The following is a 23,461-nucleotide window of genomic DNA, read 5'->3' on the forward strand; positions in this document are numbered from 1 at the left end:
AAATTATCCAGCCCTTCTAGGCCACTCGTGCTTAGAGTAGCTCAAAGTCAACTGGCACAAAGTGCACTTGATCGTTGAGAGCACTGGAATACAAGAGGTATTGAAGAAATACACAGAAGTATTCAGTGGAGAACTGGGCAGTATGAAAAGAATCACTGTTAAACTGGCTTGTATGTCTGACACAACAATCAAATGTCTGAAGGCAAGACCGTTCCATTCACCTTCAAGACTTGTTCTAAGGTATTGGAACCAGTGTATGTAAGTAAATGGGCTACTCCGGTGGTTCCTGTTCTAAAAAGGGATGGGTCTTTGAGGCTTTGTGCAGATGTCAAGGTAACTATTAACCTGGTTCTTATGGCTGAACAACACCCTCTTCCCCTCTTTGATGACCCTTTTTACATTATTGGCCAGAGGACAGACATTGAGGAAGATTGCCTTGTGACAAGCATACTTGCAGGTGCATATGGAGCCAGAGTCACAGGAACTGTTGATTATAGTGACCCACAAGAGATGTTCAGATAGTGAAGGCTTCCAATTGACATCACTTCAGCTTTTTCAATGAGCAGTGAACCAGATTCTGAACAGGTTGACAGGGTGCAATGCTCTTTGATCGACTTACTCATTACTGGGAAGAATGAGCATGAGCATGTACAAAACTCAAGGAGACTCTCGGAATATGGGCCACGGATCCATAAGTATGGTTATTTGTTCTTTTGAACTTTGATTGAATATATGGGCCATGTGATCAACAACTCAGGGCTTCAGAAGGCATAAGTCAAAGGTGAAGGCAACTATAGAGGCTCCATCACCACTGAATATAAGTCAATTAACATCTTTCTTCGGACTACTAACATACTACCCAAAGTTTATTCCTAACTTAGCAAGCATGCTGAACCCATTTCATGAACTTTTAAATAAATTAAAAGCTATGAAGAGACTTTTAAAAAGGACAAAACAACATTGTCACATTGTGACAAAGCACTCACACATTTCAACCCGTCATTGCCCATACCGTTGGCCTGTGATGCATCAATCCTATGGTGGGGGAACTGTTATCCCACACATCATACCACCGGGTGAAGTACGTCCAGTTGCTTTCGCATTAAGGACATTAAGCAAAGCAGAAAGCCACAATGCCCAGATTGGGTAGGAAGCACTTGCAATTGTTTTTGGAGTTAATAAATTCTATCAATTCTTCTTTGATCAATGATTTACACTACTGACAGCTTATTGCCCCTTGTCGTCAATTTCCAGTTCACATGCGAGCATTTCTTTCCTGACTGCTGGTCGGAAGCAACGTTGAGCTCTGTTATGATCTGCACATCAGTATGATATAAAGCACACGAGGTCTGAGCACCACTTGAATGCTGATGGACTATCCAGACTTCCCTTGACCGTTACAGCTCTAGAGCCATCACCGAAAGAGACCTCTTACTTCAAGGAAGTACCTACAGCGCTGATAACTGTGGTGGAGGTCCAGAGCACACATGTACTGACACTGTTCTATCTAAAGCAATGGACGTGGTAACTCACGAATGAAAAGAAGAACCAATCATAGGATTGAAACATTATCAGGCTCGATGGGAGGTGCTCACAGTCTAAGCACGTTTACTATGGGGATACCGTGTTGTCATTCCTCCACCATTAAGAAAGCAAGTGCTTGCGTAGAACATGCAGGACTCTGTGGCGTAGTCTGCATGAAAGAAATCACATGTATTTACTTTTGGACCTGGACTGAATGTAACCATTGAAGAGAAGGCCAAAGCATGCCCACGTTGCCAGTGACTTACTCCTTTGCATCCATGAGAGTGGCCCAAAGAACCACAGCAGAGGATGCACACAGATTTTGCAGGACCTGTGGAAGGCCACATGCTCTTGGTCATAATGGATGCACAAGCAAGTGGCCTGAGATTGCCATCATGAAGAGCCCTACGTCTGAAAAATGCATTGAGGAGCTCTGTTCCATTTTTGGCCGTTTTAGGCTTCCTCAACAGCTTGAGTGATAATGGCCCACAACTCCTTTCTGAAGAGTTCAAGGCATGTAAGTCAGCACCATATCACCCAGCCACTAATGGCCTTGCTGAATGATTCATACAAACAATGAAAGAAGCCCTCAAGAATTAATTGGAAAGTGGATCCCTCAACCAGTGTCTTAGCACTTTCTTGCTGATATTCTGCAACACACCTCACACCACCACCAAAATGGCTTCAGCCACTGCACTGATGAAAAGACAGCTTTGCATCCGGCTTGACTGATTAGACCCCCAAACACAAAACGGATTGTACTGAATGAACAGGAAACCCAAGCAGAGAGATGTGCAACAGCGAAGTATAGAAATTTCTAGCAAGAGAGAAGGTACTTGCCCAGAACAATGACTCGGGAACAAAGTGGATACCTATAATGGTGGTGATACAAGCTGGTCTTGTGTTGTCCACAGTGCAAACTGATAACCACAACATCGGGAGAAGGCGTGTTGATCAGCTGTTACCCATTTCTGAGGCTACTGAAAACCAACACAAACTGACCAGTCCAGATCCAGATCCAGATATAAAAATGGGACAGGATTCTGAGAAAATGATTGCAGAACTTCCATTGAGACCAAATGACACAGCCAGTGCTTCACCATCACCTGTGCTTTCTAAGGTGTCCCCTACTGACAATTCAGTACCCAAGATCTCTACTCACACCACCAAGAGATAAAATGACTTTGGCAACATTCCCAGGTTGTCTGTAGTTTAGTGACCAACCCTCAACACATGGGGCATAATAATGCTCAGGTTTATGTCTGGGAATAGAGGCAGTCTACTCTCTTTTGCAAGTTCAGAAAAAAGTGTTTTTGGTTGTTGGCTGAATGTGATGATTACTCCATTAAATGTTAATAGTTCAACAGCTTGTCTGTGTGTGGGAAAGTGGAGGGATATGTTGTGTATTCATGTATATTTTGACATTTATGGGTAGATGTCAAGCTTCCCTTTGTTTTATGTACTGAATGTAATGTGAGAGGGCATTCCGGGTAGATGACTTACAAGCAAAATAAACAGCTGTACATTTGTTCCTCACCTCTCCGTCTCTCGTGTCTGTTATTCACAGCCACCCTGTTTCCCAATACCCCAAACATAACAATATTCCTGCACTTAGTATACAGTTCAGGACATGACTGTTTTGTTACTTAACATTCTGGCTATTTGGGGAGCTGTCCCTCAACTCCGTAACAAAAAAGTTATATTTTGGGGGGTCTTGGTGTTTTTGTGCCAGGAATTCCTTTACCACCTCTTTGCAAAGAGACTCTGCCAGCTGGGATACCCTTCCACTGTAAGTGTGCAATTCTGTAGAAATAAGCAAGTATCGTCATTGGAACCAGGTAATAACTTATTCCAGTTTTTGTATTTAAAAAGTATAAAACATTATTATACTGTTGATTGTGGGGAGAGGAGAAACATTCTCCAGAAGACCTGCTTGTGATTAATAAAGATCTTTTATATCTACCAGCTTCCAAATTCCAGTGACTCAGTCACAGTCAAAGCATACTGTACTCTTGTGTCCAGAATTTTGAATATTTTACCATTGCTTTTGCCTCTGCTGGCACCAACGCAGATTTATCACAAAAATGTGCTTGATTAATAACCTTTATAGGACAACTGTTTCCCTTTCTACTTCCATGTGTCAGAGGCAGTTTATTTTTCCCCTCTGTGATAAACATCTGCATTTCTCGTGCCAGTGTGGTGGAGGCCAGTAATTTGGTTGTGTGATGACCCAGGGTAACATCTGCTTCTCCCAGTCCTGCTTGTCCTGGAGTCGGGTAATTCCTATAAATGTTGATGCTTTGCTGCTTTTAAAGGAAATTTTTGTTTTAGCCACTCTTCCCTCATTTTTTTTTCTCATTCTGTTGATTTTTCTTCCCCCATTCCTGTTTATCAACATGATTAAATATTTCTTTAAATACATTAGGGTTCCAAGGAACAAAAACAGCCATCTTTCATGTCGAATCAACCCATGACTGTATTGATTAGATCATTAACCCATACAGTCCTGATCTTAACTGTATTTTGTCAGACCTGGATTGAGCCAGTCGAATCATAGAATACTGTTCAATAGCATGATCCGGCCATGACCTCTGTTATAATCTTCCACGCTTCCTTTCTTACTAGCTTTGAATTTAGAGGTTTCATGTTTGGTCCCAGTAACACATTTAACAATTTATCTGGACTAAGTTCAGGAAAGGACAATAAAATTTCCTCGGCTCTTTATGAATATCTGATTTCCTGCTCTCATCAGGTGCAGCTGAAGTCCATTGTTCCGAGAACACCTGAGGAGAAGATTGAGTACAGTATTGCTGTTGAACGTCGCCGAATGAGGCTGCTCCATTTGGAAACCATCAAAGATCTGGTCTCCTCGAGCACAATTCAAAAAGGTAATTGGTTTACTCAATTCTCCATCTTTCCACCAAGAAACTAATGCACATTTGCAATACCAAACTTTTCGGCCATATGAGCAACTTTATTATGCTCATCTATCTGGTATTTTTGAGACTCCTAACTATCTCCTTGATCTCTGCAATGAGATGTTAGGAATGATGCCCTGAGATATGTTTTGCTTCAGGTCTGGTAGTCTTTTCATTGTATCAGGAATTTGACATGCAAATATTTATGATACGATACCTCAATACATTTTTTTTCAAGAAGTTCAAGCAACCACCCAAGTCAAATTTGAGCCTGCAGAATTACTGACGTCTTTGGCTACATCTTATTATGTTTTGTAATGTAGAAAGAATTGTTTAAAATTTTTAATTGCTGGACTAAAGAAGAAATCCAAGAATGTAACAAAGCTATCCGGCAATAACATCTCATAACAGGTAGGTGAGAGAAAGTTGTAATGATGTTGTTGATAATCACATATTCATATTCCTATGACTTTTGTCCCTGATTCTTAATTCTTTCATTTAATAATACAGTGAAGATATGTCAGTACGCCTATAAATCAACATCTGTATTCAGAGTAACTGTGACAAGGAGTGAATTTGCAGCGTGCATATATTTAAAACATAGAGTACAAAGTAGTGTCACACAAATGTGGTACTGTAGGAAAGGAAGATTTGAACACTGCAGCATATTAGTGTTTCAAAGCTTTTTATCCTATATTTGCAAATTCAATAGTTTTTTGCTTCATCGAAGGCTCATGCAAGTCTGTAAGTTGCAATGCAGGATCGATTGAAGCTGAGATCTTGCTCAAATGTGGAACGTATTTCCCAAACCAGAGCCAGACTTTGAAGAGTCCCAGCATGTTGTGCCAGCAGAGAAGACCAGGGTTGAGACCGTTGAGCTTGTCTTACCACCTCATGCGAATCATCAGCGTAACACTTTTGGAGGGCAGATCATGGCTTGGATGGAGAGTGCGGCTACAATTTCTGCAAGGTCAGATGTTTTGTAGATCTGCTTACTCTTTTGTCTTTAATATATTGTTTCAAAGTGTTTCAACGAAACCAAATTTCCCTCGGGATTAATAAGGTATATCTATCTATCTACCTATGTGTTCTGGTTCCAATGTATCATCTATGCTGTCAGACTTGGGGCATGCAAAAACAAATAGAGTGCCTTTTCCCATAAGACCATATGCCATAGGAGCAGAATTGGGCCATTCAGCCCATCGAGTCTGCTGGGACATTTAATCCTGGCTGATCCCAGATCCCATTCAGTCCTGTACACCTGGCCTCTCACCCATCAACTACTTCTCAATCCCACTCTCCAAGTACCGATGATGAAACTATACAGGCCATCCTTGGCTTCTGTTTTTACAGATGTCCATTGGTTGATTTTTGTCCAAGAGTCAGAAAATGCACAAAATCATTCGTTATGGTAATCCTGCTTACACAGAGTTGTAAAGAGTGGCATCAAAAGCACTTAAGAGAATAAAGAAAAATGAGTTAGAGAGAGAGAGAGTAAACTAGTGCTGCCATTCATAGGAATGAGTGTATGCATGCACATATTGGAGTTCTGAATTTAATAACATTTTGGGAACTTGTCCAGATGTACAGTCTGTAATCAATAATTGCCTTGTCCAAGTCAGCAGAATTGTTTAAAAGGTTTTTCATCAATTTGATTGTTTCACCTTCCCTTTTCTATTTATTGATGGCTGTTGCTCACCTCCTGGTTTTTGATTAGGAACAGAATCAGAATTAGATTTATTATCACTGAATTATATGGCATTTGTTATTTTGCAGCAGCAGTACAGTGCAAAGACGCAAATCTATAAATTACTAAATAAATAAATAGTGCAAAAGGAAAGGAATAATGAGGTAGTGTTCATGGTTTCACGGATCATTTAGAAATCTGATGGTGGAAGCTAAGAAACTGTTGCTGAATCATTGAGTGTTGTTTTTCAGGCTCCTATACCTCCTCCAGGTTGGTAGTCATGAGAAGAGGGCATGTCCCAGGTGGTGAGGCCCTTAGCGATCGATGTATCAGCTCTTGAAGATGTCCTCAATGGTTTGGAGGGCTATACCTGTCATGGATCTGTTTGAGTCTATAACTCTGCAGCTTCTTGTAATCCTGTGTATTGGAGGTTCCATACTAGACTATGATGTAACCAATCAGAATGCTCTCCACTACAGATGTATAGAAATTTATAAGAGTCTTTGGTGACATACCAAATATTTTCAAACTCGTAACAAAGTAGAGCTGATGGCATGCCTTCTTCATTATTTCATCAATGCATTGGGCTCAGGATAGCTCCCCTGAGAAATTTATGCCCAGGAACTCAAAACAGCTCACAGCTTTCGACTGCTGACCCATCAGTGAGAGCTAGGTGTGTTGTCCTGACTTTCCCTTCCTACAGTACACAATCAGTTCCTTGGTTTTGCTGATATTGAGTACGACATTGTTGTTGTGACATCACTCAGCCAGCTGATCTGCCTTACTCCTGTATGCCTCCTTGAAATCTGAGATCCTACAAACAATGATAGTGCCATCTGCAAATTTATAGATGGTGGTTGAGCTGTGCTTAGCTGCACAGTCATAAGTGTGGAGAGAGTAAAACAGTGGATTAAGCACACATCCATGGGGTCCACCTGTGTTGCTAGCCAGTGAGGAGGAAGTACTATCACTTATCCACAGTGACTGGTTTCCCAAAAACAAAATGGAGGATCTAATTGCAGAAGGAGGTACAGAGGCCCATGTTTTGAAGCTTAGTGATCGGTACTAAAGAGATGACGGTATGGAACTCCAGGCTGTAATCGATTAATTTTTTTTAAAAAGCAGCTTTAGTGATGCTCATGTTTGGCCCTTTATTTCAGGTTTATTTTCTGATTCTATTGTTATCTGACCTGTCAGAATTTACAGCTAAGTTATGAAAAGAAAATTTTAGCAGGCGGCAACTGTGGAACAGAAAACAGTTAATGTTTCATTCTGGAACCCTTCATCAAAACTGCACTGCAATCTTCCCAGTTCCATTGGATTATGCACTTGTTTGATGACTACACCTACCAAATTGCTTTACTTCATTCATCTTCTGTAACCCCTGGTTGTCTCTCTAACTGCTCCTCATTTTCTACGTTTCCCTCAATCAGTTCCTTGTGTGTATTTGTCTTACTTACTAGCCAACACTGCAGGCAGTTCACAAAGAAAGAATGAAGAGGGTCAGACTTCTTTGTGACCTTTGGAACTTCTGTATTTAACAGGATGTTGAGTTCATATTTTAAAAGTCGAATTCCTTAGAAATATTTTGGGATAATGAAACACCATTTGGAAAAGTATTGGGAAAATTGAAAAAAGCTATGATCTCCAAAATATAAAGTATCCTTTAGCACTAAGTCCCACCCATCCTCCTATTCTGCTCATCCACCCTTCACCCATGTTGGCTCAGGTTAAACATCCATCTTAAAAGTAAAAATATCCTGAATTTCTAATCACAAAGCTTTTCCTTTCCAAGTTGTTGTGCCATTTCCAACCCCTATGACCCATTGAGTTATCTCAGCCCCTCCACTTCTGATCTCCAATGCAATCTGTCATTGGTCAGTTGGCTTATTATGGTCACATATGCCAAGGTAAGGTGATAAATTTGCACACTGTCCCAACAGATCATTTCAGTACAACAGTGTGTTGAGGTAGTACAAGGTAAAACAATAACAAAATGCAGAATTAATATTGCAGTTACAGAGAAAGGCAGTGCAGATAAGGTGCAAGGTGAGGAAGATTGTGAGGTCAAGAGTTCGTCTTATCATGCCAGGGAACCGTTTAATTCTTGTAACAGTGAGATAGAAGCTGTCACTTGAGCTTGGTAGTATGTAATTTCGGGTGTTTATGTTTTCTGCCCAGCGGGAGGAGTGAGAAGAGGGAGAGGTTATGGTGTCAGCTGCCTCACTGTGGCAGTGAGAAGTGTAGGCAGTCCGTGGGGGGTGGGAGGGCTGGTTTCTGTTGTGTGATGAGTTGCTTCACATTCCACTCACTGCCATTCCTTGCGGTCACAATCAGAATAGTTGCCGTACCAGGTCAGTGATTCACCAATCTGGCTATACCATTGTGAGTGTGTAGGGGGTAGAGGAGGGGGTCTGAGGACACAATATCGTGGGGCATGAGTGTTGAGAATATTTGTGACAAAGATTAATTATAAAAATCCTCATGGGCAAAGACTTGATTTCTCAATAACCTGCAAGGCTACACGCTTAACAACTGGAAAACAGGTTGAGGTTAGATGCCTATCCTCACAATTTGCAATATGATGGTCAAGCCAGCTGTTCTTAGACCCCAGGTTCTGGAGTTCCTCCCCCCACACACATCTCTCTTTCCTCCTAAGATGTTCTTAAAATCTGACTTCATTTACCTTAATATCTTCTTAATTAATTTGGTGCCAAATTTGGTTTGGTCATACTTTTGTGAGATATCCTGGGAGATATTGCTACAGTCAGGTTGCCACTATTAACTGTTTTAATTTTATTAAGTGATTCAGACAGAAGTGAATTGGAGGGATGCATTTCCTTTTGCAGAGAGTTAACAACTAGGGACTATGGCTTTAAAGTAATTACTGAAAGGAATTTTAGAACATACATATGAGATGAAATTATTTTCCCCAGAGCATGAAGAGTTTGAAATCACTAGCGGAAAGAATGTGGGAATCACAGGCAATGTGGACATTTTTATCTATCCATAATTGCTCTTTAACTAATGAAGTTTAAAGTCAACCAATCTACTGAGGGTCTGGAATCACTTGTTAGCCATGTGGGGTAAAGATGAAAGATTTCCTTTCCTGAAGAATGTTAATGATTCATATAGGATTTTATGACAGTCTGATTTGTTTCATAGTTAACATTACTGATACTGGGTTTTTAGTTCCAGATAAAATTACTTATTTGAGTTTAAATTCCCTGACTGCCATCGAAGGATTTGAACATGTGTCCCTGGATGCTATTCTCTGAACTTGACTATCGAACCCTTGGTAGAAGGTTAAAATTCTCATTAGAATTTAAAAATCCTAATGGGCAAGGACTTAATTTCTTAATGACCTGCAAGGCTACACCCTAAGAACTGGAAAATAGGTTGAGGTTAGATGGTTTATTGTCAGTTGCTATATACACAATAGCCATCACTCAGCAATAAATTCTTGTGATTCATGAATCGGTTGCTACTAAGACTGTCCACCAGATGGACCCATGTGACAATGAAGAAGAGAGGTGTAGAATTTAAGCTTGAGAGAAGACTTGATAGTTGATGAAATTTTAAATTCTGATATCAGTGAATTATACTTTCATCTTGCTGCGTGTGACAGTGATCGTTAGGATTAATTAATCACAGTGAGGTTCATTAGGATTAATTTTTAATTGTATCCAACTCAAACCCTGCCCATCTGCCACAAAGCCCTCATCCACAGCTTTCTCAAATCCAGACAGAATCATTACCTGGCTTCCCATTCTCCACTCTCCTCTATAAATATTCCTTCTGCATAGGGCTTCATGTGCCCATGACCCTGATGTGTATTTAATCCCTTCAGAGCCTTACACTTCACTTTCTGCATGTCAATTTGCATTAAATCCTCATCCCTGAATCTTCTTTTCTTCTGCATCCTGTCTTTTATGTTTGGGGGGAGCCACATGTTTAAACCCCTATATTATATATTCAATAATAATTCTGGTGGCACAGATGTGCAGTGGTTAGTGTAAGGCTGTTATAGTGCCAGTGATCAGGGTTCAATTCCTGTTGCTGACTGCAAGGAGTTTGATAGTGACTCATATGGGTTCCTCTGGAATGATGGCAACCAACCAAAGGTGTAATTGTTCACCCTTTATGGCCCTTTAAAGATGGCAAGACTCTGCTGGATATTAAGAACATCAAGTTTAGCAGGTCTACCCCACTTGCAAATTGCTCGGAGTTGGACTTGCTGCACACCGTGTTGCAGCCTGCTGCAGCCACCCAGGGGAGAAGGCGTCGGAGGCGGTGAACAGAGCGTGGTCCAATGTTCGGTGTGGGTGATCGTCTTGGATGTTTTTGTCATGCTCCCAAGACCCTGTTGGACGTTGGTAACAGTATACTGCGAGTCTGATTCACTGGCTCTGACAAGAGGCGAGCTGCGTTGCTTCGGTTATCACGCAGGCAAGCCCCCTCATGCCTCAGGGTTGCCTGCTGCAGCCGCCGGGGAAGAAGATGCCAGAGCTGGCTGTGTGCCGCTGGATTCGGTACTGCGTTGTGGGCTGGTCCCTCTCATCAGTGCTGCCCTCTAGTGTTCACTCGGAGGAAGACCAGCTGGATTGCCTTTGTCTATGGTTGCACTTGCATAAGATGAGAACTGCTGTGGGCATTCTTGCAGAAACGGGACTCCAGGACAACATCCATCCATGCACCATCAATCTACAGGCCATGACTCTCGGCTGTTTTTTAATGTAACTGTACGTTTTTCTGCTATAATAATTATATATGCTATACGTGCTGTGTACTATGTGTGACTGTTGTTACTGTGCTTTTCATCCTGGCCTCAGAGGAACGCTGTTTCACTTTGCTGTATTCAGTATGGTTGAATGACGATTGAACTTGAACTTCCTCCCACATATATTCCCAAGATGTATGGAAATTAAGTTGTGGGCATGCTATGTTGGCACCGGCAACACTTGTGCGCTGCCCCTGACGTATCCTCAGATTGCACACGACACGTTTCACTGTATGTTTTGATGGACGTGACAAATCTAATCAGAAACCTCCCACCTACTCTGTTCTCCACCCTTCCTTCAAGTACTTTTTAAAACCAACCTCTGATTAAGGCATCATTTTTCTGCTTGTTTAACACAAAATCTGTCTTGTTGGATCACTGTGAAGCACCTTGGGGCACCCTGCAGTTGTGGCATTATTATTTAATCCTTGCATCCAGAAACAAACATTCTGTTTTACATGGCCTGTGGGGGCTCCTTCAATTTACTTCCCTGGTATCAACGTTTGCACTATAAGTGTTAAATTTATGAAACGATTTTCTTCCCCCTTCTGTAATTTGTCCCTCTAGCCTTGAAGCTGCTGAATCTGAGGGGAAAGAAAGACACTGCTGGGAACACTGCCAACTTCGTAGAGATAGCTCCATCTGCAAAAAGCGAAACTTAAAGGTCGCCATCCATTTCAATTCCTTTCTCCATTCACGTTCCATGTCAATCCATGGCCTCCTCTTCTGCCACAATGACGGCACTCTCAGATTGGGAGAAGCAACTTCTTGTATTCTTTCTAGGTAGCCTCCAACTTGATGGCACGAACATAGATTTCTCCAACTTCCGGTAATGTTTCCCCTCCCCCTCCCCTCTTCTTAATTTCTGCACTTTGGCCTCTTCCCTCTTCAACTGTTTTATCACCTCCCCCTATTGCCCCTTCTCCTTCCTTTTCTCCCAGCATCCACTCTCCTCTCCTACCAGACTCCTTCTCCAGCCCTTTTCCCTTTTCCAGTTTTCACCTCCTAGCTTCTTACTTCATCACCCCTCCCTCAGTCAGCTGGCTTCATCTGTCACCTTCTACCTTGTCCTCCCCCTGCCACCTTATTCTGGCATCTTCCCCATTCCTTTCCAGTCCTGATGAAGAGTATCAGCTCAAAACGTCATCCATTTATTCACCTCCATAGATGCTGCCTGACTTGCTGAAAAGACCTGCTAACCTGCAGTGAAATTACTTCAGTGAAATATAATGTAGCTTCTGCTTTCTCTGCAGAACTTCAATAAATCCGGTGTAAGTTTGGGAATTACGTTAAATGTAGAGCCATTGAAAGAGGTCAAAATCTGATTCAGTTGAAAATTCGAGCGTTAATTATGGCTTGAAGATGAAGCAAATGCAATCATTGTGCGCGGGCTGCTGCTCAGCTTCTGAGGTTTAGATCACTTTGGTTCTGGAGTGTAGTTGCTGAAAGTTGAAAAGCTTCCTATTACTTCTGAAGATCAGCTCTGCTTTGGGCAATTTGAATTTAACTAAGCCATGCTACGCTGCACTTGTATCAATTAACCTCCAGCGTGCTTACTCCACAAGCTGATGCTTGGTAAAGAAATGTAACCTGAAGGTTCACAACTGATCATTTTAGGACATTATTTGAAATAGAAACAGTATTAGATAGAAATGACAGACTTTTGGTAGAATTCTGCTCCTTTAATATATTCTTGTTCAAAACTATGTACTCCATGTTTAGTTAAATCAGTTCATATTTTTCATGTTGCATTTAATTGGAAGGGATCAATGGACAGCAGAATGACACATGTTTTGCTCATCTGAAGATATGCTCCTTTGCTGATTAATCTGTGACAATGTAATTTCTTCTGTTTAAACTCCTGGTTGTAGCCGTTTCTGCAAAGAACATCCAGTGCTGAAGACTATTGAAATGTTTCACTTCAGGGGACCCTCACAAGTTGGAGACCGTATAACATTGAAGGCTATAGTTAACAATGCATTTAAAAAAAGGTGAGGGGAGAGCAGATATTTTTTAACTTTGCTTGAAAGCTCCATTTTAAATCTAGAACTTTTCCATAACAACTAATAACTTCTTATCAACAAATCAAATTAAGTTTAGAAGACAAGCTGTGTAGTTGGGTTCACTGGAGTATGGTGCTGAGGCTAGTTTAACTTTCGTCTTTGTAGTCAAGAAGCAGAGTTCTAATTGATATTCCCAGGGGCAGGGTTCATGCTGCATGTTGTCTTGGATAACACATGTTGAATTCCACTTGGGTGAGGTATTGGATGGTTCACCTTTGTGTTTTTGTTTTAGGAAGGGTGAAGTGTTCTGAGAGTAGAAGGCAGTATCTCAGGGCTGGAAGCTTGATGTACCTGCTCACAAGGTTTTAGACAAAATGAAGAAGGGGAGTTGGCGATCAATATTGGTTGAAGAGGGATGTTATGTTACGATCCTAAAGAAGGCTATATAGGTTGAATTAAAGGGCAAACAAAAAGAGACAGTCACATCATAGGTCTGTTGTAAAGATTTCTTTAGGGAATGAAGCTGGGTTGTTTGAAGGAGTATTAGAGGTAGACCATTTTGACAAAGTATTCACAATTCAATTACATTCCTCAATGTAATGCAAAATGTCAAAAGGATAAAATAGGGGTAAGGTTCTAAATTGGAGTGGGGTTAGTTTTCCTTGACTGAGAAGTTATTTTAAAAACATACACAGGAGAAGCAAATCAGTCTTGGAGCAACGAGAGACACCTTAAAAAGGAGATGCGATGGGTTTGGGATAAACAGGTTTGAACAAGTGAAAGGGACAGATAGGCAAATCTAGAGCAATTCTGAATTACAAGATGTATGAAAGGAAATGGAGGAAACTTGTGTCAGATGCTGAGCAGAATATTTCAGAAAACCTTGAAAACTTTAGAAAGAATAGGAGTGAAATTAGGGAACCAATGCTAAATGAAAGAAAACTAATTATTTATATCTACATAGAGAACAAACATAACTTAGGAAAGTTGTGTACACTTGGGAGCAAAAAGATAACCCACTTGTCGAGCTGAAAGAGGAAGATAAAGTTCTTAGTGAACATTTTGCAGCAGTGAGAAGCAGAAAGATCTAGAAAAGTGGATGGAAGGTTTGAAGTGGATGCCGTCAGCATCCAGTGAAAATTTGAAGTAATTAGGTGCAGGGATTCCCTTCCTGGGATCCACGGACCCTTCAATTCATCGTGAGGGTCCATGACATAATAAAGGTTGGGAACCCCAAATTTCACTTTGCTAAAGGTGCCAAAATATTCAAATTCAATTGTTTTTTCTCTGTTGGGCTGGAGTAATTAAGGATATTGTTCTTTTGTTTATCTAAGAAAACTTTTCTGGAATTTGACCCAAGCTTTGGTTGATGATAAAATGTGTGTGATAAGAGGGATATTACACTGCCTGTTTCTAGCTAAGGACTGCTGTTTAAGTTGCCATGTCTCCAGTGTATTCAGGGTAAGAGGGTCACAGTAAATTACATGCACTGTAGATGATGACTGTTTTTCTGTTGAAGACTGATAGCCAAGATAATGCTTTTGTTATAAAATTTAGAAGATTATTGAAGTCTTTCTATGTGTAAAATCTGCCTTGAATTCAAACTTCCTGCCATTTTCAAGATTTAAAAACATGAGATTGGGAAGAAGCTTTATTCAAATTCAGAACTGATAAATGGTATTTGAACACTGTGTGTAAGTTTATCTTGTGTTCCCAAAAGAACTGAGCTTATCAAGGGCCTACCCGTTATGGAGATTAATTGCAGTATCTGTTTGCTCCTCCACATAACTGTGTTGAGGTGGAGGAGGATAATATCTATCTGTGGTTTTAATCAGTAAATGATGTGTTACATTAAAAATATAACTGCACAACTCTGCATTAAGCTGTCTGATAACAGCTGGAAAGTGAATTGATCAATATACATTGTGTCTACACTCCCCTTTTGTGTCAGAAGATTGTAATTTAAAGTTAGCAATCCACAGAATTGAGTACTGACTGCGTCTGATGCTGCCACTTGTTATGAATGTCAGATGCAACATTAAAACCTTAACTGCTGTCTGTAGAAAATTCTGCTTAGCTATCGGTTGAAACAGAGCTGGGTGACATTGAAATTGCTCCAGGCGCTTTGAAGAATTTACTCTGGTAAAAGTGGGTGTCACATTTCACACGTTAAAACATGCCTCTATGCATCAAGATTTTCCATTGATAGCAAGGTGTTAGCTCTTCTCTCGCTCTCTCTGGTTGTCCATCAAAATCCGATGACGACGTCCACTCCTTTAATGGTGAGATCTTTGATGACTATACAGTCTTATCCCGGACCCACAAGCTCTATTGCAGGTGGGACATGTATATGTGGTAGTGGTGGCAACCATGGCTGTATTTCTCCTGGCTCTCTTCTGCTGTCTTCTGGTTGTTCTTTCCATCTCCAGAATACAAACCCCGTCCCTACACAGCTGTCGCCAAGTGGTACAGTCAGCAGCAACATCCTCCAGGTCCTCGAGTCTGATCTTGCACTTCCTTAAAGCATTCTTCATCTGATCCTTATAGCGCTTCTTCAGCCCTCCATGATGTAGCTGGCCATATAACACTCTGCGGGGTAGCCGACATGGGGGCATCCTTATCACGTTCCCCAGCCACTGCAGCTGACGCTGGGTGATCATGGCCTCAATACTTCTGTAGTTGGTCTTTACAAGTATTTCAGTATGAGGCATCCGCTCGCACCAGGTAATTCCCAGGATGCGCTGGAGGCAGCTTATGTGGAAGCGCTCCAAGGACTGGATGTGACGGCTGTAGGTTACCCAAGCTTCACAGCTATAAAGGAGGGCGGTGACACAGACCGCTTGGTATACGGCGACCTTTGTGGAGGGACGAAGGCTCCTGTTCTGAAAGACTCTACGCCGAAGTCTCCCAAAGGCAGCTGATGCCTGTTTAATGCAGCTCTGGATGTTGTCATCAATGCCGCTATCCTCAGAGAGAATGCTCCCCAGATATTTGAAAGATGGCACTACTGACAGCAACAGTGAAGGCAGGTAGAGTGGGTGAGACATTGGCAAACCACTTCATTGGCAAACCACTTCTGTCTTGGTGGTATTGACAGTCAGTCCCATCCTGCTGTACGCTCTCACCGCCACAGCAAGGACAGTCTGAAGATCCTCTGGAGTATGGGCCACAAGAGCGCAGTCGTCTGCATACTGCAGCTCCAGAACCCATTCTCTATGGAGTTTGGTGGTTGCGTGGAGCCTCCTGATGTCAAAGAGGTTGTCATCTAATCTGACGTCCACTGCCACACCGCTGCTGTCTTCAATCTTGTTGTGGAGAAGCTTGGTAACACACAAGAGGAAGACGTTAAAGAGCACTGGCTCTAGTACACACCCCTGCCTCACCCCTGTACATACAAGCAAGGGCTCAGGCTCTTATCCTCCTATGGTCACCCAAGCAGTCATCCCATCGTGGAACTGGCGGAGGATGCTACCTGAGAAGGACATCCCATAAGAGCTATCTTTGCACAGTGTCGAATGCTTTGGAGAGGTCGACAAAGGCCATAAACAGGTCCTGATGTTGCTCCGGCATTTTTCCTGAAGCTGCCAGGCTGTAAAGATCATGTTGATCATGCTCCTGTTCTTCCTAAATGCACACTGCGATTCAGGCAGCATTGACTCGGTGATGTTGCTGATGAGTCTCGGAAGCATCACCTTAGCCAGGACCTTTCCAGCAACAGAAACACTGGCACATGATCGACTTCATCATTGTGAGACGTAGTGACTTCAAGGATGTTCTCATCACCCCTGCCATGAGAGGTGCTGAGTGCTGGACTGACCACTGTATGATTGTGGCCAAGCTTCATATGAAAGTACATCCCCGCTTTGCGGTGCAAAAACCCGATTTTAAAAAAAGGTGTTAGCACCCTATTGATAACACACCACCAGGTTTAGGAACAGTTATTACCCTACAGTTATTTCATTGTATTTCTTTGTTCTACTGTGAATGCCTGCAAGAAAATTAATCTTAGCATATGGTGACATATACGTATTTTAGTAATAAATTTGCTTTTAACTTTGAAGTGGATTGGAATATCTTGAGGTTACAAAATGGGCTGCAGAAATGTGAGTATTTTCATTGATCAGTTACTAAGAGGTTTAAAACCAAAACTTATATGACTGCTTATTGATGTCTACTGTCTAGGCTAGCATTTGACTAATAAGTTGTGTGATATGCTAGAGATTGCCAAGAACTATTTCAGGATCAGTTTGTTGAGCGGGTGGATAAAAAGTGAGGAGGGAAGGAAGATGGAAGGGACTTTAGTGACTTGGATGGGATTGAGGGGGCAGAGGATAATAATATTATGGTTATATGGTAAAGTGAGCAGGTGATTTGAGACAATTGTACCTTTTATAATAATGTGGAAAGTGTATTAATTAAACTTTAATAATGTTTGGATTGGTAGTCTATACATTGGTGACATGAAAGCACAGTATAGATCATGGTTGCTGTGAAATATAAAAATGTGCTTTTTATTTCTTAAATTGTAATAAGCTTATGTAGTAATTGTTCCTTATGAGATTTTCTAAATTCCTTTGGTAATTTTCAGCTTTGAAGTTGGTGTCTGTGCAGAAGCTTACCATCAAGAAGGCTGGGAAAGGAAGACACACATCAACAGTGCGTTCATGACCTTTGTGGTACTGGATAAGGATGGGCAGCTCAGCACGTTCCCCTGTGTCAAGCCAGAACCAGGGGTAGGCCCCGGCACCTTTTGTTGTTAATGTGTTTTTACTTAAGAGTGCAAGTTCTATCAAGCATGTCAGTTTTTACATTGCTGCGTAATACACCTTCATATTTGTGCTTGCAAGCAAAACTATTTTACTGAGAGTTGTGGACTATATCACAACAGATAAAGCTAAGTGGTGTAGTGTAGGTTTGAGATTCTAATTGAGCTAGGTAGATTGGAATATATCAATTGCTAGTTAGAACTACTTTTTTTTTGCACAGTGCTGAGGTAGTGACTATCCAGCTAAGCTAATAAGCTAGAAGATACAAGTCCTTAGCTGAATGTCTACTCTCTTTACACTCATGGCTGTGTGTTTAAGTGCAGCTCAAATGCAGCTATAAATTTGCCAGTGACACCACGGTAGAATCTCAAATGGCAATGAGTGAGATTCTGTAGATTGGCTGGTTGAGTCTAGGCATACAATATAGAACGTAGTGGATTCTGATTAATTGGGACAAGTACCTTTTGGCCCAAATAAGCAACTGCCCAATTAGGTGGTTTCATGGAAATAGTTAAAAACATACATATAAAAAAGACGAACTATCATTTAACAAATTATGTATTTAAATGAAATACAGAACAAATTAGAACACTAACATTACAACTACAGTGCTATAAAACAGTAGTTCCTAATAGTTACAACAGAGGAATTCATTAAGCATATGCTGCCGTGTTCTTTTAATTGACTGTAAATGAGCAAAATCAGCACATATACCTAGTGCCAATAATGGACTGCCTTCAAACAATGCTTTTGATGATTATATCCACCAAATCTTCATTTTTATTGCAACATTTAAAATGATTAATAAACTCTTCTTGGGCTTCCAGCCAGGTATAAGTATTGATTTTAACCGATGTTTCGATGACAAACTCTGCCATCTTCATCAGGGATAATGCCTGGCCATGTCTAGTCCAGTGGCACATATACTTGACTCCCGATGTCCATCCCTGCTGATTGGTCAGTCCTTATCCAATCACGTTTCCACTGTACCACCTTGTTTACAACCGAATTTCAGTTCTTTCTTAGCATGAGTCCTTTGTCTTTGTTAAGATTCTTTTTCCCTAGTTTTATTTCAATGATTTCCTTTACCAGACGGTCCCAAAAGCCATTGGAGCCGCACAGTAGTTTTGTGCCATCAAATTCAGTCCTACAACCATTGTGAACGCAATGTTCTGCTCCCGCCAATTTCTCTGGGTAACCAAATGGATACACCTCCTGTGCTCCTTCATGCACGTTTCCACTGTTCGTCCTGTCTGACTGATTTACGCTGCTCGGCAGCCAGAGGGAATCCTGTAAACGCCAGCCAACCTGAGTCCCAGGTCATCTTTGACCCGCATAAGCTGTGATTTGAGCTTCCTTACGGGTTTGTGGATGGTATTAATCCGGTATTTCTTCAGCATCCTGGCAATCCTTCCAGAAATTTAGGGAAGACAGATGGTAGAGCCAGGTTCCTCCTTGTTAGGTTTCCTGGTGGCCGCTATCACATGCAGACAGCTACTTGAAGCCACGTGTGAGAGCTGAGTGTCCGGTGGGGACCAAAAGTAACACTCAAAATGATTGTTGATACCTTCAAATTCTTCATAGTTCCTAAATTGCTGAAGTTGTGAAATTGTTCCAAGGCCCTTTCTGGCATCTCCAAGTCAGAATGCTTGAAAGTGCACTGAGCAAAACCGTTTCAGTCTGTCTTACTGCTTATTTCTCACTGACTATTAGTGACAAAAATCATTGCTTTTTAAACACAAACTCATGTAACTGACACTGTTTAAAAACTGTTCACTCTAAGCGCAATGTAGTGCTTAACAGCCACACAAGTGCATGCGACCAACACTGATTAGAAAATTTGGCAACGGTCTCCTGTCCCAATTAGGCAGCATGGCATCCCAAATAAATGAAGGGAGTCCTGGCTCATTTCTCGATTAGTTTTTGTTCTTTATGAGTTGTCCCAAAGAAGCAGCTGACCCAATTAACCGATGGCCAAATTAATGGGAATCCACTGTATATAACAGTGTAGCACAGGAACACATTTCTGTGTGTGTGCGGTGAAGAGCATTCTGACTGGCCACCTCACAGCCTCATGTGAAACCTTCAGTGCAAAGGATTGCAAGAGTCTGCAGAGGGTTAAAGACTCAGCCAATTCCATCAAGGCCCCCCCCCCCCCCACCATTGAGGTAATCTTCACATGGCCATGCTTCTGGAGGGTGACATTCCTCAGCGTTGGGAACATGCTTCCTCCCCGTTACTACCCATACTCAATGTTTCAGGAACAGCTGCTTCCTTCTACCATCAGATTCTGCACAGTCCATGAACACTACCTCATTATTAATTTTTTTGCACTACTTAATTTAATTTTTTAGTTCATAGAAGTTTTAATCTTTACCCTGTAATGCAGCTGCAGAACCACAAATTTAAAGTCATATGTCAGTGATAATAATTTTGATCTGATGAGTCTCTGGAAGCCCAGTGTTTGTAACCTGTAACATGGCTGCTAAAGGCAAGTTTTAAACTACTTACTGGTAGACCAGATTATCACTGTGGAATCATTTTAGTTAACGGAAATATTTCATGATAATACAAGAATTGCTGCTAGAAAATAAAACTAAATCCATGAAATCCTTGTATATCTCCCAAATTTGGATTCTTGCACATTTCAATTTATAATTGGTGGCTGCAATCTCTGTGAAAGAAATAGTTTTCTTGCTAAAACACTCTAAATTTCTTTTCTCTTATAAAATACACTGTAAGTCACCTGAAGCGATATTTCCTTATTTTTTTAAAATGTGTTTGGCATCATGATCCTGTGAATTCCCTTCTGATGTTTATACACATCGTGGGCACTAAATGAAAATATTTTGTTAATATTGTAGAATTGAGTATCTGTGGCAATAGGAGCAGCTTCCCTGGCTGCCTTGATTGATATACTCTGTCACATAGAAACATAGAAACATAGAAAATAGGTGCAGGGGTAGGCCATTTGGCCCTTCAAGCCTGCACCGACATTTATTATGATCATGGCTGATCATCCAACTCAGAACCCCGCCCCAGCCTTCCCTCCATACCCCCTGATCCCCCTAGCCACAAGGGCCATATCTAACTCCCTCTTAAATTTAGCCAATGAACTGGCCTCAACTGTTTCCTGTGGCAGAGAATTCCACAGACTCACCACTCTCTGTGTGAAGAATGTAAAACTTGTGCAGGTCATTTGGTTGATATTAGAAATTCTGAATTTTCTGTTGTAAGTAATTCAGCGCAAGATTTATAGCTGACTCACAATTAATTGTCTTACAAATATGTAGTATCTAAAATCCTGATTTATAGTTGACAATTTAAGATTCAGTGTTGCTTGTTACATACACCTGTTAGGGTGCATTCTCCAGTTACCTTATAAGGTAACCATAGCCTTCAACCAGGAGCAGATGTCATCAGGTGGTTCCCAACCTTCACAGAGTGTTTCGACCCTTAACCACGACACTCTGCAGTTGGTGGGCTGGCAGTGGTGGTCAAATCACTGCCCACCTGCTCCTGGCTTCCAGCTTCCCTCCTCTCGCCTACTCCAAATCCAACAAGAGGCTCGTTCTGCCTCTTCCCCCGTCCTACGAGCTGCTTGTTTTTTGCTTCTTTCGTCCAGGCCCAGATCTGACAACAACCGCCATGCTGATTTGGCTGGGACACCTCTGCAGTCAATCTCCACAGGGGAAAAACCATGCCTGCCATCTCTTGTCTTTGCATTCCTGCACTAAGGGCTGGTACTTTAAGGCCTTTCTCTCGTGGGCCTCTTCCCATCCCTCCTCCCACGGCACAGTCAGCTCAACCAGAATTATTTTCTTGTCTTCGGTTGACCACAGTACAATGTCCGGGCGTAGGGTTGTGTGCACCACATCCGGGAACTGCAACCTCCTTCCCATGTCGACCCTCATCTCCCAGGACCTGGCCATTAGCAGTAGATTGGGTTTTGGTTGTTTGGTTACTAAAGGCCTGGCTCCCTCTTTGATGAAGGTGATGGCCTTCCTCAAATCTGTGCCAGCCGTCCTCTTCTTGCATCTCTCCCGCTCTAGTGTGTCAGCAAGAGCCAGGAGCACCTTATCATGGCGCCACTTATACCGTCCTTGAGTTAGAGCTGTTCTACACCCGGACAGTATATGAGCCAGTGTCCTCTTTTGACCACAGAGCTTACAGTACAGGTCCTCTCTCATTCCCCGTGTGTACAGATGAGGTGGTGAAGGAAGGGTGTCATACACGGATCGCAAGAGAAAGGAAATACGGAAGGGCTTCAGTCTCCATAACTCTGCCCATGAGATCTTGTGCTGAGGCAGATTCCATTTTGTCCAGGCACCCTGGGACTCTTGTTCCACTGCCTTTGACATCCGCTTCACTTCCTCACGGATCTGTACTTCTGCCTGTACCATGTCTTGCCTGTTCCTTGTGCTTGCGTTTCCCCACTACTGGAAGTGAACTGAGCCGAGGCCTTGCCGCCCACTGCAGGGGTTGCCGATGATATCTCGCAGCTTCAGAGAAGACACTGCCTGCTCCACAGCTGCGTTGGCCACCCACCTGCGCCCAGATCTGGTTACAACACCTGCTTGCTTTACCAAGATGTCATTGGAATCTCTCAAGCTTAATAAGGCTCTGCATTTTGCCACCTTGAATTCCTCCACAACAGGGGAAGCTGCAGTTGCCCAGAACGAATGTAGAGGCCCCACTGAAGAGAAGCTTGGGGGAACTCCCAAGCATCTCCGCAGGTGCTTGTTGGTTTTCCTCTCGATGCCCTCTACGGCAGTCATGGGGAACTCATAAAGTGTGAAGAGCCAGAGGAGCCTGGGCAGAATGTCGTATTGGTACAGCCAGGTCTTGAATTTACCCGGGAGCCTGGATTTGTCGATCTTCTTCAGCCATTCGTCTGTCTGCTTCACAGCATTGGTGACATTGGCCCCATCTGTCAGTGACACATTAAACCACTTCCCCAAGCATTTTATCAGGTTATCTTCGATGGAAGGGATGACCTCTCCCTGAACTTGGAGGCTAAACTTGCTAATAACTTTGCCCTTTCTGATCACCGTGCACCTGGACTTCTTGGCCTTGAAGGACATCCTCGCCCAAGTGGCTACATTACCCAGGCTTTCCAATACCCATCTTGCTTGGACATGTGACACAGTTGTTATATTGATGTCGTCCATGAACCCTCGTAGAGCCAGCTGAACAATGCCTGACTCCAGCGTCGGGCTGCGGGTTACATCTTCTGCTGCTGATAATAGGAAGTTCGTTCCCATAATAAATAGGACGGGGGAGATGGTGCACTCTGTTAGAATCCCCTTCTGGAGGTCCTGCCAACTAGTTGTGAAATGGGCTGATGTAAATCTGAGTTTGAATCCTCCTAGGTAGCTGGTGATCATGCCTCGAATAGCCAATGGGATGTAGTAGTGGTCGAGTCCTTCTAGAACACAGAATAGTACAGCACAGTACAGGCCCTTCGGCCCACAATGTTGTGCCGACCCTCAAACCCTGCCTCCCATATAAGCCCCCACCTTAAATTCTTCCATATACCTGTCTAGTAGTCTCTTAAACTTTACTAGTGTATCTGCCTCCACCACTGACTCAGGCAGTGCATTCCATGCACCAACCACTCTCTGAGTAAAGAACCTTCCTGTAATATCCCCCTTGAACTTCCCACCCCTTAGCTTAAAGCCATGTCCTCTTGTATTGAGCAGTGGTGCCCTGGGGAAGAGGCACTGGCTATCCACTCTATCTATTCCTCTTATTATCTTATACACCTCTATCATGTCTTCTCT

General features: G+C 42.3%; 1 protein-coding gene across 3 annotated transcripts in view; it reads left to right on the forward strand.

Moving 5' to 3' along the window:
• The window catches only part of acot11a (acyl-CoA thioesterase 11a), a 131,696-nt gene that overhangs the window by 80,546 nt on the left and 27,689 nt on the right, over positions 1-23,461 (forward strand). For all 3 annotated transcript variants that reach the window (XM_072274088.1, XM_072274089.1, XM_072274090.1), the window contains 4 exons: positions 4,277-4,412; positions 5,256-5,412; positions 12,781-12,900; positions 17,501-17,645. In XM_072274088.1, coding sequence (XP_072130189.1) covers positions 4,277-4,412; positions 5,256-5,412; positions 12,781-12,900; positions 17,501-17,645 — 558 coding nt within the window. The remainder of the gene's footprint in view (positions 1-4,276; positions 4,413-5,255; positions 5,413-12,780; positions 12,901-17,500; positions 17,646-23,461) is intronic.

Source organism: Mobula birostris, chromosome 12 (assembly GCF_030028105.1).
Source record: "Mobula birostris isolate sMobBir1 chromosome 12, sMobBir1.hap1, whole genome shotgun sequence".
Taxonomy (NCBI): Eukaryota; Metazoa; Chordata; class Chondrichthyes; order Myliobatiformes; family Myliobatidae; genus Mobula; species Mobula birostris.